The following is a 16,888-nucleotide window of genomic DNA, read 5'->3' on the forward strand; positions in this document are numbered from 1 at the left end:
AAGAGACAGCGGCCATGGGAGGGGACAAGGATTGGAGGCCCAGAGAGGGACGGACAGACACCCCCACAGACGGAGAAGGCAGCAGGGAGCAGAGAATTGGGGCAGAGACAGGGGTGAGGAAGGGGGAGAGAACGATAGGAGTGAGGCCTGGATCAGGACGGACCCCCTCTGTGCACGGCGGCCCCACACCCCACAGGCAAGCACGAGGAGGCCGGCCACAAGCCCTCCCTGGGGAGAGGGCCACCCCCCGCCAGGGTCAGCAACAGTCGGGAACCTGGGGGAGCAGGGGGGCCGCAGACACGCCTGGGACCACGGCTCTGTGGGCCGGAGGGACACTCCCACCTCCTGACCCAGGAGCACAGGGAGGCTGGGCCCGGGCCTCCCCCCGCTCACAATTTACGGTTCCGAGGGTGACCTGGAAGGGACTGAAAAGACCAGCCCCTCATCTGCTTGGGTTGACCGCTGTCCCTCTGGATGGAGTGACACGGGGCCGGGGGGAGTGGGGGGGGGGGGGGCGGGTGGCAAATCCAGCCCTGGGGCCTCTGCAGGCACACACGTGGGGCAAGGAAGGGACCCTGGCCTGGCTTTGGGCCTGACAGACACCAGAGAAGAGCCCTCCTGACCCTTCAAGCTGCAGCCTGATGCTCCCCTTTGCTCCCTGCAGGACCCCGTGTGGCAGAGGTGGGGGCGGGGGCACCATCTGACAAGGTGGACGCCTGGCAGACATGGGCCTGGGTCCCTGACCCCTGCCTGTGGGCCGTACAGGCATGTGGCATAAAGAGGGGGAGTCGCCCACGCCGGAAGGTGAAGGGGGGAGTAGGATAGGAAGGAGACCCCAGGCCGGCCTGGGGGATGCAGCGTGTGAGCCCCCTGCCGCCAGCGGAAGGGTTCACTAACACAGTCGTACCCACCGAGCCCTCCATCCACCTTGCCGCACCTCCTCCCGTGGCCCCCACACTGCCCCCCACCCCCTGGTGCCCACACTGCCCCCCATGCCCCGCGGCCCCCACACTCCTTCCCACACCCCCTGGCCCCCACACTTCCCCCCCACCCCCTGGTGCCCACACTGCCGCCCCTACCCCGTGGCTCCCACACTCCTTCCCACGCCCCGTGGCACCCTCCCAGCTCGAGGCCATCCTGCACAAGGTGCTCAGCTGGCCCCTCGTCCCTCTGACCTCCTTGTGTCTCAGCTGGGGGCTCAGACCCTGGACCACCTTCTTCACTCCCTGGGCTCGGCTCTTGGGTGTTCTCATGCAGCCTCATGGCCTGAAGTCACATGTGTGCCGCCGTCCCCCAGTCACACCCACACCTGGGCCTGAACTCGGGCCCAGCCCCTCCAACAGCCCCGGAGGTCCAGCGGACATCTCAACGTCCACGTGCCCAAACCGCCCTACCCCCTTCCCAGCCCGCCCTCCGCGGGCCCCCCCACGGCAGCTCGGGGCAGCTCTGTCCCTCCAGAAAAAGCCCTGGGGCCGCTCTTCCCGAAGCGTCTCTCCTCTCATTCTTGAGGGAGGCATGGCCCTCAGACCTGACCCAGACCCAGACTCGGGCCGCCTCCCGCCGGCCCCCCCACGCCCTCGGTGCCCGCAGCTCCCCCACACCCTCCGGACCCCTGAGCTCCCCGACGTGGCCGCGTGTGTTCCTGCAGAAGTGCAGTCCCCACCTGTGTCACACGGTCCCACGGCCCCCTGCACCCAACGTGCCGGAAAGACCCCTGCCTCGCTGCCCATGCCCCACTGCCACCTCCTCAGACACCCTGACGGACGGTGCACGCAGCCGCCTGGACAGAGGACGCTGCCGCGGGGGGGGGCAGTGGGACAAGTGCCTCCGCGAACTGGGAAGGGCAGGCACGCCCCGCCCCGCCCCCGCCCCGCCCCCACCGCCCTCTCCACTTCTGCCCTCCCTGATGCCACCAAACTCCTGGCAGGGAACGGGTCACAAAGTGCCCCCGCTCCCGCCCAGCCATGCCCGCGGCTCCGCGGAGCCTCTAGCGAGAACACAGAAATAGTGTGAGGAGACGGTCGGCCGCTTCCCGTGCTGGGGGCGGTGAGCTGTCTCCCCCAGGAACGGCGACCGCTCGTGCAGCGAGCGAGGCCTCCCTACCCAACCCGGCCCTTCCCAGGCACCACACCACTCTGCTGAGGCCCCTGGCAAACAGAGGGATGGCAACCAGCACACCCCAGAAGTGACTGGGGCTCCCAGAGGCTGGGGAAGGGGGGCGGCCATCAGTCAGGGCAAGGCAGCCAGGGCCACAGGGACGTCTGGACGTGGCCCACCTCCATGCTGCTCGTCTTAATAAGGAACCCCATCGAGAGACGCAGCGCGGAGCGGCGTCTGGTGCAGGCCACCTGTGCCGCCATGAACAGAGGGAAACCGGGAGGAAATGAAACTCAAGGGACGAGAGCCGCGGACGCGGCGCGAGCGGCCCTGGAAGGGGAAGCGGGGCTCACCTGCCCACAGCAGAGAAGACGGAAAATGAATGTCTTACGGCTGCCCGAGAAGCCAGCCGCCAACCGCAAAGGAAGTAGAAGAGGAGAGACACGACAGACACGATGAAGCTCAGGAGTTAATGCAGTACAGCAGACCAGTAATAGAAGCAATCCACAAAATCACAAGGTATTCTTTGAAAGTACCAAAAAGCTGCACAGCTCTCGAAACACCGCGTCAACTACGCAAAAATAAAACAAACTGCACAACTCTGTCTAGACAAGTTGAGGAAAAAACTCACAGATTACCAATACCGAGACTAAAAGAGAGAACAGGACTCCAGCTCCAACATGAAAAAGTTTATTAGGAGGTCTTACGAATCTATTATGATAACAGATTTCATAACTAAGACAAAACATGAAAATTTCTCCAAAGGCACGAATCGTCAAAACTGACTCAAGAAGAAAGGGAAAACCTAAGTAGCTCTGTCTCTATCAGAGGACTTAAATATGTTCTTAGAAACATTCCCACAAACACCCAAGGACAGACGGCCTCTCCACCACATGTTTAAAGCAGAGGTTGTACCAACACCACATGCTCCCCAAACACCGATGGACCGCTCACCTCTCCTGAGGCAAGCGTTACACCAACACCAGAACCCAAGCGAAGACTCTAGAAGAAAAAACACCTCCCATCACTCACAAACACAGGAGCAGAAACCCTTAACACCAGAGTCACTGAATCCAACAATACGTAAGAGGAATGATACATCGTGGCCAAGAGGAGTTCATCCAAGGAACGCAAGGTTGGCCTACCATTCCAAAAGCAATTATGAGGGGCACCTGGGGGGCCCCTCCTCCCGGCTCCTCGAACGTGCCACGACCACTGTGCTCTACAGCGTATGGCAGCTTGGAAAGAGAGCCTCCCCTGAGGTGGAGCGGGTCCCTTCTCCTTGGTCCAGGGGGTCACCTCCACTGTCTCTGCAGCAGCGTTTGCGTGGAGCCCTGTGCTGAAGCAGCACCGTGAGGCCGCCGTGCCACAAGAGACCGTGTGCAGACGCTGCGGGTGCTGCCCTGGCTGGGCCCATCGTCAGTAAAGAAGCTTCCAGACGCGCCAGCCCCAGCTGTGGCGTCGCCTCAGCTCTGAGTGTTCCCGGCAGAGTCCCAGACGTCTGGAGGCAGCACAGGCCTCCTCACTGGCCCTGCCGACCTGTGGTTCACCAGCTCTGTGGCTTTCGGCCCCACTGGCCTCGGTTTCCCCTAGAGACGGGGCCCAACATCACGTCCAGGTCCCCAAGGCATCTCCAGGCCCAAGACGACAGGTGCACACCACGTCCACTTCCCGGGGAACGGTCCTCCACAGCTCTGCTCTCACTCCGTGGCCCCGAGAAAGCCCTCCCCTCCCCAGCCTCAGTTTCCTCATGTGCTTAAAAAAAAAGACCTGGTCGGTGAGGCTCCGACCCCAGAGGCAGCTCCAAGGAGTCAGGGGCAGGTCTCCGGTCAGCCCAGGTGATCAGGATCCATCACAGATCAGCGGTAAGAGAACGGGCTGCAGAGGGCGCCCCCCTTCCCCCCCAGTTCTCGAGCAAACTCCGGCTCGGTGTCTGCGCAGCTGTGGAAAGGCTGGAGTCAGGAGCTCGGGTGGTCTGAGTTCTGGGAAGAGGAGGGACAGAGCCTGTCCAGTGCCCCTGCAGCAGCACCGGGCCGTCGGCACGAAGCCCCTCCGAGAGCCCCGGCCCGCGTGGTGCGGACCACCCTGATCCAGGCCCCCCTGGTCCCCTGGGTGCCCATCCTGACACACAAATCCTTGCCGTGGGGAGGAGAGGGAGGGCTGCTCACTTGGGCCAAGGGCCCCACCCCCTCCCTGCACACCCCGCACCCCGGGGTCTCGGCCCTGCACCCTGGGCGGCAGCTGGGCAGACGTCTCTCACAGACACCCCCGCTCAGGGCCACCTCGACTTGCACAGGGTGAGGCCAACAGCCCCGCAGACCAGAGGCAGCCAGTCAGAAAGCCCCAGGGAGACGGTCCCCTCTGTCACACACTAGGAACGGAACACTGGGTGGTCACCTCCCTCCTTCAGGGTGCAAGCCCCCCAGGGAGACGGAGGGCGGCCGCCGGGGCCGGGACGCGAACAGAGTCCGGCTCCAGGGATGGGACCGGGCCCTCGGCACCCCATCAGGTGCCCCCGCCAGGCGTGGCCTCCATTATCAAATGTGCACCTGTGTACCTGTGACTCAGGTGGGACGGCCCGGTTACTAAGGGAAGGGGGCACTGCCGAGACCCCCGTGAGGACGGGGCAGGGCCCCACACCACCCAACCTACCCCCACGCACACCTGCCCCATCCAGCCCGTCTCCAGGCGGAGACCCCACAAAACACCCGGTGGACTGGTGAGCGCCCACACACAGGCCTCAGTCCCGAGACGCCACCATCTCCAGCAACGGGGAGGGAGGGGCTTGGAGCTCTGGCGACTGCGGCAGGGACCCTGAGCTGTGGGCCCAGCGGCCGCCAGAGCCTCCAGGAGCACTGCCACCCTCCCCACACCACCCTCTGCTCCCAGTGTGCACCCACCCCCTGCACCCGCCCCCCGGATCATCATCAGGCTGCAGCCAGGCCTGACTGGATCTCTGTGGGGCCGGGCCCAGCACCAGGCGCAGACGCCGTCATTGCCTCCTCCAACAGGACATCACCCAGAAGGGTCCGGGCCCACCCAGGTTACAGGGCCTGTCACGCAGCCGGGAGGGGACAGGCTGGCCCTCCCCACGCCCCACTGCCGCAGCCCGTCAGCACACGGGTCTAGGGCCAAGCCGGCCCAGGCACCAGGCTCCAGAGGCGGCAGGGTGCTGGGGGGTGCGACGGGGAACGGGGGAGAGCACCATGGGGCGTTGTGGGGGTGCGCTGAGGGAGGGGTTCTGGAGTAGAAGAGGCAAGCCGTGCTGGAGGGTGGGATGGCCGATGCATCCCTAGGGTCCCCTGCTTCACGGGCTCAGGCCTGTACCCGAACAACGGCCCGGGGCCGTCTGTGGTCACGGGAGCAGGACGCAAGAGGCCAGGTGTTTCGGGTGGAGGAAGGTGAGTCGCAGCCCCTGAGGGAGGTGGCACCAGGAGGGCTCTGGAAGAAGTGATGCCCCCCGTGAAGGTGGAAGGGTGGGAGGCGGGGGCTGGCGTGCACCCCTGTGCACCCCAGGCAGGGCCGCCCACCTGCGTCTGCTTTCTGCTTTTGGAGCCCGGCTCACTGCAGCCTCCAGTGCCCCGGCACCCCCTCGCTCTGTCGTAGCGAGGCCGGGGCCCACGGCCCGTTCACAGATGGCACCGTGAGAATCAGAGGGGAGGGCCTGTCTGGGCGTTGACCACCACCGGACTCGGGCAGTGTGCCCAGCCCCATGCCTGCTCGGAGCCGGGACCAGCAGAGCGCCGGAGCTGGGGGCCCTCCTGTCGGCTGCGAACCCAGGCTGATGACAGCTAGGTCATCCAGACGCCGTGCCTGGGGCCCTAGAGACAGGAGCCAGGGCCGCCCCGCTGCGTGGTTACAAGGCTGAGGGTACCACGGGCAGACTTCCCGTCAGGGCTCCTGGAATGACCATCCATCTGTTCAACAGCACTCTGGGTGACACCCCCAAGAGACAGACAAACCAGGCCCCGCTGTCACCTAGCTTCACACCACGGGGGAGAGAGAGCTACAACCCGGCCACCCTGGCCAACCTGGGAGCCTACGATGGTGTGCCCAAGGCAGGGTCCCTCACGGTCCCGACAAAGATGGCCAAGTCCACACCTGTCTCGTGCAAGGCGAGAAAATCACGTTCAGCCCTGAGGTTCACAGGTCACTAGCTTTATTCATCTTGAAGGAACGTCCTCTCTCCCAAGACCGGATCCCATCTACTTCCGTCGCACTGAAATGTCTTGCCTTCCACAAAATGATGGCAATAACAGATGCCATAACGGACTTTTTAAAATGTCCTTATCTGGCAAAATAAAAAAGCCAATGAATGTCGACGTGGAGAAAACAGAGCTGCTTGGCCCCCTATGCTGGTCTCCATCGTTTAGAAAACACTAACGGTCCACGATGAATGGGGCCCTGGAAGGTTCCAGGCTTGTAGCCTGGTTAGGAACTGCCCCTCGGGAGGAGGAGCCAGATGGGGGTGGGGGGGGGGTGGGTATGGTCAGGAGAGGGGGTGCGGGGCAGGCAGGTGCTAAAGGCCAGAGTGGCTGCATCTGAAGGTGGAGGCGGACGGGGCAGAGGCCCCCACAGCCCTCAGTCACCGCGGGCAGGCCCAGAGTCCGGCCGGGAAGGCAGGAGCCCGCTCTCCACTCCAGACCCACGTTGGTGACGTCGGCCTTCGGCCAGCTGGGCAACACAGCCCAGGAAACGTGTTCGAGGGCCAGGGGCCCTGAAAATGCCATCGCGTGACCCAGGGGACACCACTTCAGGGACCTACCCCGGAACAGGCAAACACGGAGACCAACCCCAGCGCCCTCCCGGGGTCTGGTCATGCCGCTGACAAACGGGAGGAGCCACAGATACGGCTCCAGGTCTCAGCGCAGTGACTGCGCACATTGGACAGTGTCCTCCGCGGCTCCACAGAGCGTGTTTTTAGTGTGTGATTAAGGGCACACGCACCCCAGAACCTGAACAGCAAAAGGCGGGACCGGAACATTATTCACTGAAATCCAAATCTGCAAGACGCGTAAGGATCTGAGAAGAGGCTGGCAGGAAATACCAAAATGTTAACAGTGCCTCCTCAGACATCCTGTGTGTCCAAATTTCCTATAATGAGCATATGCTACTTCCACAATCAGAAAACAATACGTTATTTTAAAAAAGAAATAAAAAGAATAATTAAAAAAAGAATTGCACAGAGAATCTGCAAGGGCCCTCAGCTGCCTCAAGCTCTGGACCCCCACACTTGGCAGGAGTGGTCTCAGGCAGCCCGTACGGACGGCCGGAGGACAGGCGGGCGGGTGGGCGAGGTGGGTGGGCGAGGCGGGTGGGTGAATAAACAGACAGAGGGAGCCGTGACCTCTCCAACGGACATCACTGCCAGGAAGAGACATGAGGTCTTGGCCGCGGCCCACACCCCCCCGAGCACGTTTGCTCCGGCATCCACACCGTCGTCTTTCCCAGGCAGGAGGCCCAGGCTCACACAGGACCCGCCCGGGGTCCCCTGGCAAGAAGGTGGCAGGGGGAACACCGGCTTCACGGCAAGTCTCAGGACCCCGCCTCGGGGCCCCCCAACCCACGCCATGCCGGGACCACGTGGCGGCCTTGTCACGTCCCGCCGGGCCCAGGGTGGCAGGGCGTGAGCAGCGCTGCCCCCTGCCCCCTGCCAGCCAGGCTACCCCCCTGCAGAGGTCCCCTTCCTTCTTCCCCAGGGACCCAGCCCCCGAGAAGCCTTTCCGTCAGGAGAGGAACTCACCCGAGGCCACTGCTTCACCCAACCCAACCCAGGGCCGGCCTCTAGGCAACCCCAGCGGGAGCCCCTGGGGGCAGAATCAAAACCACAAAGCCACTCTCCAACCCAGCCTGTGTGTCCACTACGTGCAGGCGGCACGAGTGTGCCCCCCAGAGGGTGACGCCGGGCACGCGCGGCCTCGGGCTCGGGGCGCAAGCGGGGCTGGCCCTCGGGCGTGTGGGGCAGGTGTGGGGTCCGGGCAGCTGCCGCGCTGGGACGTGGACAGGCAGGCGTGCGAGGGGGTGCAGGGCACACCCGGGCACGCCCACAGCCACGCACACGATCGCACACTCACAGGCTCTCCCTCAGCTCCTGCGTGTCACTCGGTGTCCCCAGGGACCGGAGGCTCTGCTCCAAGGAGGTCACTGCCAGGAGAAAGGAAGGACGTAAGGAACAGAAAGACCTCCCCCCCGGAGACCCCCAGACTCCAGCAGAGGAGGGCCGGGGGGGCCCCAGGACATGGGGGCCAAGGCCAGGGAGACCACCCAGGTGACTGGGGGCAGCTTCTGCCACGGCCCAGCCCCAGCCCCGCAGAACCTCCCAGGCAGGGACCCTCCCCCTGTTCGGGCACAGGCCCCCAGGCCCTTGTGGGCGCAAAGGCTCTTGGGAGCCTCCTCCAGGGCCCTCAGCCTCCAGGGCCCCTGGGTCTGGGGATCTCTTTCTCCTCTCCTGGTCAGCACTCTCCGGCGGGCCTGACAGAACTCAGGGTTCACGGCAAACATCAGCCCTCACCCACAGAGTGCGGCGAGCCACCCCTGTGTCCCCATGTCCTCCTGCCCCCGCCCCCCCCCCCCCCCACTGTCTGCAGAAGCTAATAAGGATAAGGCCTGGCCCAGTCCCATGAGGCGTGACTGTCGCTCCTGACCCCAGTACCCTCGACCGTGAGCTGACCTGCACTGACGGTCTGAGGGAGGTTCTGAGGCTGCCCTCCCCCTCAGGGATGCGTCCAAATCACAGCAGCCGGGCCAGGGAGCACACACGGGCCCGCCCCGCCCCGCCCTGAGACCCCAGGGCTCAGCCCATGCTGTCCTAAGAGAGACGACAGGGTCTGGGCTGCAGGATGCCAGGTCAGGGGAGGGCGGTGGGCACGCCACCTCCCCCAGTCGCCTCGACCTCCTGGGGCGTGTTCGGTGGCCCGGGCGGCCAGGTGGGGAGGGGTGAGGCTGGGCCCACCACGGACTCACCGTTGGAGTTGATCCGGAAGACGCTGGCCGATGTCTGCTGGAACAGCTCCTGGAGGTCACCTGGGTCCACCCGGGTGGCTAGAAGACAGGAGAGGGAGCACACAGGTTCACAGAGCGGGGGCAGCAACACCCTCCCAGCTGGGGTGGCCCCACGGTGTCACAGAGGGAACAGCAAGCCCACCCCGGGGCACCCAAAGCCCCTGGAGAAGGAGGAAAGCAGGGGCGGCCCCTCAGAAAAGCCCCACCCGGGGGCGCCTGGGTGGCGCAGTCGGTTAAGCGTCCGACTTCAGCCAGGTCACGATCTCGCGGTCCGTGAGTTCGAGCCCCGCGTCAGGCTCTGGGCTAATGGCTCGGAGCCTGGAGCCTGTTTCCGATTCTGTGTCTCCCTCTCTCTCTGCCCCTCCCCCGTTCATGCTCTGTCTCTCTCTGTCCCAAAAATAAATTAAAAAAAAAACGTTGAAAAAAAAAAAAGAAAAGCCCCACCCGGGCACCAGCTGCCCCCAGCGCCCCTGCACCTGCACACGGGGCGCCCTTGACAGAAACGAGGGCCCAGGCCCACACGAGAGCCTGCACAGCCGAGGTCACTGCAGCTGTACGTGAGTCACAAAACAGAAACAACCCAATGGGGGCGTCTGGGGGCGGCCCGTTAAGCATCCGTTAAGCGTCCGACTCTCGATTTCTGCTCAGGTCATGATCTCACGGTTCACGGGATCCAGTCCCACGTCCAGCTCTGTGCTTGACACAGCACGGCCGGCTTGAGATCCCCTCTCCCTTCTCTCCGCCCCTCCCTGGCTCGTGCTCAGCTGACTTTTCTCAAAATAAACACACGTTTTTAACACAAAGAAGGCAGCAACAACCCAACAGCCGGCATCTGACGACGTGGGGTGCGAGCCGAGGGCGAGCACCACGCAGCCTCGAGAAGGAGCGGGTGGCGACAGCACAGCGACGGTGTCGCACCAGCGAACGCGGCCGGACACGGGCCTCCCACCACGCGGCTCCGCATACGGGAAGAGTTCAGGTCCAGGGACAGAAAGCAGACCCGTGGCTGCCGGGGGCTGGGCCAGGGGACGGGATGGCTGCTGACGGCCGTACGAGTTCTCTTGAAGTGACAGAACGTTCTGGATTACTCGCGGGGATGGTCGCGCACACTGCAGGATACGCCACCAACCACAGAAACGTCCACGTGAAGGTGGATAACGTGGTGAATTTTACGTTGTGTGAACTTTATCTCCATCTGAAAGACCACGCCGAACATCGTGTGGTTACCACCCACTCCTGGGGGGACGGGAAGGCCCACTCCACCAGGCGAGCACGAAAGTCTTGCGGACGCTACGGAAAAGTCTGCCCCCTTCACGGGACGAGGCCCGGCCCGTGGCCACGGCCTCTTGGGTAGCTACGCGCAGAAACACAAACGTGCCCGCACGAAGCTTGTGTAAGACACTCACGGTGGCTTCATTCTCAGAACCTGGAAAGGCTGCCACCAGCCGGCAACGGAACGCACAGGGCCCCTCACCTGATGGAGCCTGGGACAGGAAGGACTCCCACGTGTGTCTATACTACCCACTACTACCGGCCCCCAGGGAGGCTGGCGCCTCGGCCTGAATGGGCCAGACACGGACAGGGATTTGTGCACCACGACAAGGTCAGGGTGCACACTCTGAGCTTAATGCAGAGGCAGACGGGTGGGAGGCTGTGGCCTCCGGGCCCCGCCTGGGCTGTGCAGCCTCAGCCCACACGTGGGGAGGCTGGTGTAGGTCTTCCTACAGGACAGACACAGGCAGGGACGCAGCCTGGCCGCCTGCCTCACCCGCTAAATGCTGGGAGGAGAGATCCAGCTCCAAGAATCGTTCCTATTCTCCAGGTCTGTGTGTAAGTGATCCCAGAGGCCACTTACACTGGGACAAACAGCCACCCTTCTCAGAGCCACCTTCCTCTGGACATCTCTTCAAGCCCGTCCCCTGGCTCGTCACCGTGGCCCGTGCCCTGGGCCGAGTCCTGCCCCCGCCGGTGCCCTGTCTACTCCTGACCCCACGGGGCATGCGTCTTTCCAGAGGATACCGGCTGATGGCCTTTGAGACATTCTGTGTCCAAACCAAGGATGACAAGGCTGAGCTCCCAGAGGCGCAGAGAGTGGCCCCAGGGAAGGGCAAAGGGGGGACTGGAACTGCAGCCTTTACAAAGGTCAGGAGAGCTACATCCCGCAGGGCAGGGCGGGGCAGGGCTGCTGAGGGTCTCAGCAGGAGACCAGGCCTCAGATGCAGCTCTCCAGCCTCCACTCCACCCATCAGTGCAGAGCCCTCGGGGCGGGCAAGCGGGTGATCGGGCCCATTACTGGCTAGGGTCAGGGTGTCGGGGGCAGGGGTGCAGGGTGTGGGGGGCAGGGCTGCAGGGGGCAGCACGGCAGGGGTGCAAGATGTGGGGGGCAGGGGGGCAGGGGGTAGGGGCATAGGGGGGCCAGGGCTGAGGGGCAGGGGCGAGGGGTGTTAGGGGGGCAGGGTATGGGGGACAGGGGTGTGGGGAGCGGGGTACAGGGGTGCGAGGGGCTGGGGTGTGGGGGCCAGGGGTGTGGGGTGTGGGGGGCAGGGGTGAGGGGTAGAGGGGCGGGGGCATAGGGATGCAGGGGATGGAGGGGTGGGATGCAGCAGGCAGTGGGGGCTGGGTCAAAACTGCCCCGAGGAGCTGCATCCAGGGCCGGCATGGACTCTGGCCAGCGGGCAGGTGCCTGGGCCTGGGAGGCCCCCAGCAGGGCGGTGGTGGGCATGCCAGCCCGGTCTACACCACCACCACCGTGGGATTTGGGGCACATCTCGGAGCCACTGTGGAAACCAGGGGAGGGGGCAGCTGGCAGATGCACAGGGCAGGTGCGGGGGGAGGGGGGGACTGGCAAACATCCCAGCCCCGCAGCAAGGACAGCAAGTCCCCCACCCAGACGGCCTTCCACCTCCACGGAGGTCTGGGGGAGGCCGCGGGGAGGCCGTGGGGGGCTCCTACCTCAGCAGAGGGGATGCCAGGGATGCCAGATGCCGGCTGCAGCTGTGGGGCAACTCGGGCTGTCTCCCTCAGACCCGGCCTCTCCCTGGTCCTGGCACCTGACCACACAGCCCGGGACACCCCCTGCGGCCAGGAGGGGCCGCGTGACTAATTCTCACCCTGGAATTAGAGAACCGAGGGCAGTTTCCCCTCCTGTTCTCACAAGGAGGCTGGAGCCCTGGACTGCCCCTCACCCTCTCCCTGGCTGGGACACGATGGGGTGTGATGTCCCTCCCAGGGACACCACCGAGGGGGCGCAGCCACGGCTGGGGGGGGGGGGAGCCGCGGGGGTGGGGGGGCTGCATGAGGGGAACGGGGGCTCCGTGTTATCACGGGGGCAGCTTAACCTCTTCTTTACTTTTCGCCAAGGAGGGGCCGGAACCCCAACAGAGGCCGGCGTCCGCATACACGCGGCTGGGGCGCTCAGGGCCCGGGTTCACCTGGAGCACGTGTGCCCAGATCCCACACCGAGGCAGCCGTCAGACAGGGAAGCAGCAAGACGGTGACCACACAGCACGAGCAGGGCCTCTGCACGCAGCACAGGGACCAATGCTGGGCAGGGACCGGGGGCTGGGGGAGGGTGGGAGGACGAGGTAATGGGACTGGAGGAGGTGGGACTCACAGGGGCGGAGGGAGGATGTCGTGTCTGGTGGGCATGATTGGGGATGGAGGGGGGCTGGCCACCAGCTTAGAAAACACAGAGGAGGAACAGGGACATTAATCCCCCAAACATAAGCCACTTTTTCACGGAATGACAACGCAGGGTGGCAGATCAACTTGAGCTTCTGTGGGGGGGGGGAGGGAGGGCAGGGCCCAGGCCCCCCCCTCCCCTGCATGCAAGCCGGGAAGCGGTGCTCTGACCACAGACAGCCCTGGTGCGGCCCCGTGGCCCCCACGGCTCGTCGCCTGGTGTCTCCTACAAGCAAGTCCAGACTGCGAGCAAGGAGGGCGGGTCGGAGCGGAACCGGCGTCACTGGGTCCGGGGGTGGGGGACTCCGGGGCCTGGCAGGTGCCACGGCTGCCCTGGGGCAGGAGACAGGGTTGAGGCGATGAGGCAGGAGGGGCTCCAGAAGCCGGTCTCGGTGCCCTGGTCCCTGGCCAAGCACACGTCTGTGCTCACACAGGGAAAGACGCCCCTCGGCCGAGGACCCGGGGAGCACAAGAAGCTGGAGGCCGCTCCCCCCTCCCCCACACAGGGTCAGTGTGCGTGGGTGGAAGTCACACGAGGAGAGAGGAGAGGGCGCCGCCCAGCACCCGCGGCGTCGGGCAGGGCCCGCGGAGGCCGCAGCCACAGCACAAGTGCCCTGAAACAGCACCGTGACCCCCGCGCAGGTTTACTGCCCCTGGACAGAGTCCAGTCCTCCCGCAAGGAGAACAACCAAACCCGGGGAGGGAGGACACAAAATTCACACTCGCAACTCGCGGGCCATACGAAGAGGCAGGAGCACGTGACCCCAAACCGTGAGAAAGGTCACTCAACAGGAAATCAGGCCCAGAAATGGTGGCGGACAACCTCACTAGTGCAGAAAAACAGGCGTAAAAGTTGCAAAAGGCTGACGGGACACCGAGGTGCGTGCAGAGCAGCAGGGGAGACCCGGAGAGGCCGCAGGCCTACCACCCCCCCTCCCCTGACACCCAAGGAGACATTGAAATGACTTCCCACTGCACGGGGTCAGCCACGGGTGCGATGCTGCACCGAGGTTCCCTGCGGTGACAGGGCCACGGGGCACCTCTGGGCGATACCCGGCGACCCGGCAGCCACGGAGCCACAGAGGGGAGCAGAGTTTCAAGAAGTAAGAACCCAAAGTATCCAAATTCCGTCCAATAAAAACCGAGTTCCAAGAACTTCATTAAGTCACAAGCAGAATAAATACTAAAGTCTAAGGGCGCCTGTGGGGCTCAGGTCATGGCCTCGCGGTTCATGAGTTCCAGCCCCGCATCAGGCTCACTGCTGTCAGCACGGAGCCTGCTTCAGATCGTCGGTCTCTCTCTCTGCCCCTCTCCTGCTCACTCCGTGTCTCAAAAATAAACATTTAAAAATGCATATATTAAAAATTTAAAGCCCAAAGCACAGTAGTCAAAACCACAGAAAGCCTGTGGCGAAGGGGCCCCTTTCGGAGGGGCCAGAGAGGCACGTACCCCACCCCAGAAGGAAACACAAAAGTCGCCCCGCCCCCGTCAGAGCCGCGGAAGCCAAGCCCAAACACGCTGCAGGGACATCTTCAAAGTGCCAAGAGAGAGAAAACAAAAAACACCTTTAGACCAAAATTCTACATGCAATGGAAATATATTTCAAAAATACAGGCAAAATAAAGATTTATTTTAGACAAAAGAGCCGAGAGACTGTCTCAGCCAGATGTGCACCATAGGAAAAGCTGAAAGAAGTCTGTCGGGTCAAAAGAAACAATAAAAGGCAATTTGGATCCACACGAGAAAGCAGAGTGCGGGAGAGGCACACGTCTCATCTTAAAGGTATCTCAGACGCCATCGGTTGATAAAGCAAACTGCCAGCCAGGTGCTTCCAGCAACAACGTGGCGTCCGGGGTCGGCTCTGTGAGGTTCCCACGTCATGCGGCGCGACACCGTGTTACCCGCAGGCAGGCTGCGAGCGCAGGTGTGGGTACGGCTAGCGCTAAACCACAAACGGAACAGGTCACTAATACGCCAAGAGCGGACTTACCATCATCAGCAATGGAATCATCATCAACACAATTACCCCCAAACAACAAAGGGAAATACCACAAATATCGAGATGGGGGATGTAAGCCTGAACATATCGGTATTTCTGCCTAAACCTGAGGCACCCTTGCGGTCCCCAAGTGGCCAGCGGTGGCCACGCCATCATCACCAAGGCCCTACGGGACAGCACCACTGCCACCGCTCTGGGCAAAGTGGAGACAGTCAGATGGGGCCAAGGGCAAACCCCAAATACACCGGCTACGAGGAGGGCACTTCCTACAGAAAATCAGACGCACCTGTGAGTAAAGGGACCGGAAGATTCGTTGTGTGACATGGCTGTGTGAAAGCTGCCACGCTAACATTAGAGAATTCAGAACAACACATGAAAAGAGAGATAAAAGAAGGTTTTACAGTGACAAAGGGGGCAATGGATGAAGAAGACAAAATCCTCAACGTTCAACACGCCTAACAGCACAGCTGGAAAACGTGCGAGGCACAGACTGACGGGCTTGAGGGGAGAAGCAGACACATCCACGGCCGTGGTCATCAGCATCCTCTCAGCAGAAAATAGATCGGGGGACAGAAGATCTGTGAGGATACCAAGACCTGAATGGCACCGTCGATCACCTCGGCCCGAGTGACAATTATTGGACACTCATACCCAACGACAGATGGACACACTCTTGTCAAACACACGGGGAACACGCACAAGACACGATGCACCTCCAGTGTGCAGCAGGTCCCGATGCATGTGTAACAGCTGAAACCATATGAAACATTCGCCAACCAGGACAGCACGAAACCAGAAGTTAATAACAGAGAGGTATCTGGAAACAAAGAGAATTATTTGAAAATTAAACAATACCCTTCTAAGCAACCCTTAGTTAAAGAATAAACCACAAAGGAGATTAGAAAATATTTTTAAATGAATAAAATGAAAATACGATATATGCAAAATTGTATAAGTAAAGCAATGCACAGGGAAAAATTTACAGCAATAAATACCCGTTACTAGGGAAGAAGAAAGGTCTCACGTCAATGATCTAACAAAAGCAAATTAACCCCAGAATAAGGAAAAGGAAGGAAATCATCAAGATGAGCAAAAATCAATTAACTCAACATTGAACAAATAGAGAAGATTAATGAAATCAAAAACTGGTTCTTTAAAACAATCAATAAAATTGATATACTCACAGTGAGACGAGTCAAGTATGAAACAAAGAAAACACAAACCAGCAATACCAGAAATGAAAAAGGCAGTCTTACTACTGACCATACAGGCATTCAAACAATACTAAGGCAATATGACAATTTCGTGCCAGTACGTTTTACAAGTCTGATGACGTGGGTAAGTTCCTTGAAAACACAAATGATCAAATTTGACTCATGTGAGTAGCAGCAGAAACCTGGGCAACACTGCAGCACGGTGACACGGTGACACGGTGACGCGACAGCACATAACACTGTGTCACTACAACGTTGCCACCTACGGCTGTAACACGTAACACCACAGCACCATAACGCGCTATGGCTACAACATTAACACGTATGCCAGGGCGTGTACATTGTGATACCGCAACATTGTAACGCTGTACCATGTAACGTGACACGGCAAGGTTAAAGAAACTGCAGTCTCAAATCTTCCCACGAAGAAAATGCTCAGCTCACATGCCTCCTTGGAGAATTCCGCCAAATGTTTAAGGGAAGAATAATACCAATTCTACACATACCCTCAGAAAACAGGAGAAACCAATTCCCGACTCGATTCAGGACTCACTTTATAGTTACTCCAGTCAAGGCAGTTCCGTATCATGTTAAGTGGAGACCCAGGTCGATACGGACGGGTCAACACCCAGGTGAGCAGTCACGGGGTTTCAGACACAAGCGTCGAGGTGACTCAGTCATTTCCCCCAACGATGATGACCAACTGGACAGCCACTGAACCCCGACCCATATCAACAAAACTGAGAACCCACTCAGCCTGGCTCACAGATGCAAACATAAACGCTGGAACTGTAAGACTTCAAATCACAACAATTTGCGGCCTTGTTGTGGGTAAGAACTTTTCAGGTGGGATACAGACAACAGAAATCCCAAGGAAAACGCTGGTAACACTGAA

At 61.4% G+C, this 16,888-nt stretch overlaps 1 protein-coding gene across 15 annotated transcripts in view; it reads right to left on the minus strand.

The window, feature by feature from the left end:
- TSNARE1 (t-SNARE domain containing 1) overlaps nt 1-16,888 on the minus strand; it is a 150,509-nt gene that overhangs the window by 84,082 nt on the left and 49,539 nt on the right. For all 15 annotated transcript variants that reach the window (XR_008419971.1, XM_053896408.1, XM_053896404.1 and 12 more), the window contains 2 exons: nt 9,061-9,138; nt 8,172-8,241 (listed from right to left, as the gene is read on the minus strand). Coding sequence is in view for 14 of the 15 variants with exons in the window: in XM_053896408.1 (XP_053752383.1) it covers nt 8,172-8,241; nt 9,061-9,138 (148 nt within the window). In the remaining variant the exon portion in view is untranslated. The remainder of the gene's footprint in view (nt 1-8,171; nt 8,242-9,060; nt 9,139-16,888) is intronic.

This window comes from Panthera pardus, unplaced genomic scaffold (genome assembly GCF_024362965.1).
Source record: "Panthera pardus isolate Hobbes unplaced genomic scaffold, ASM2436296v1 HiC_scaffold_7, whole genome shotgun sequence".
Classification (NCBI taxonomy): Eukaryota; Metazoa; Chordata; class Mammalia; order Carnivora; family Felidae; genus Panthera; species Panthera pardus.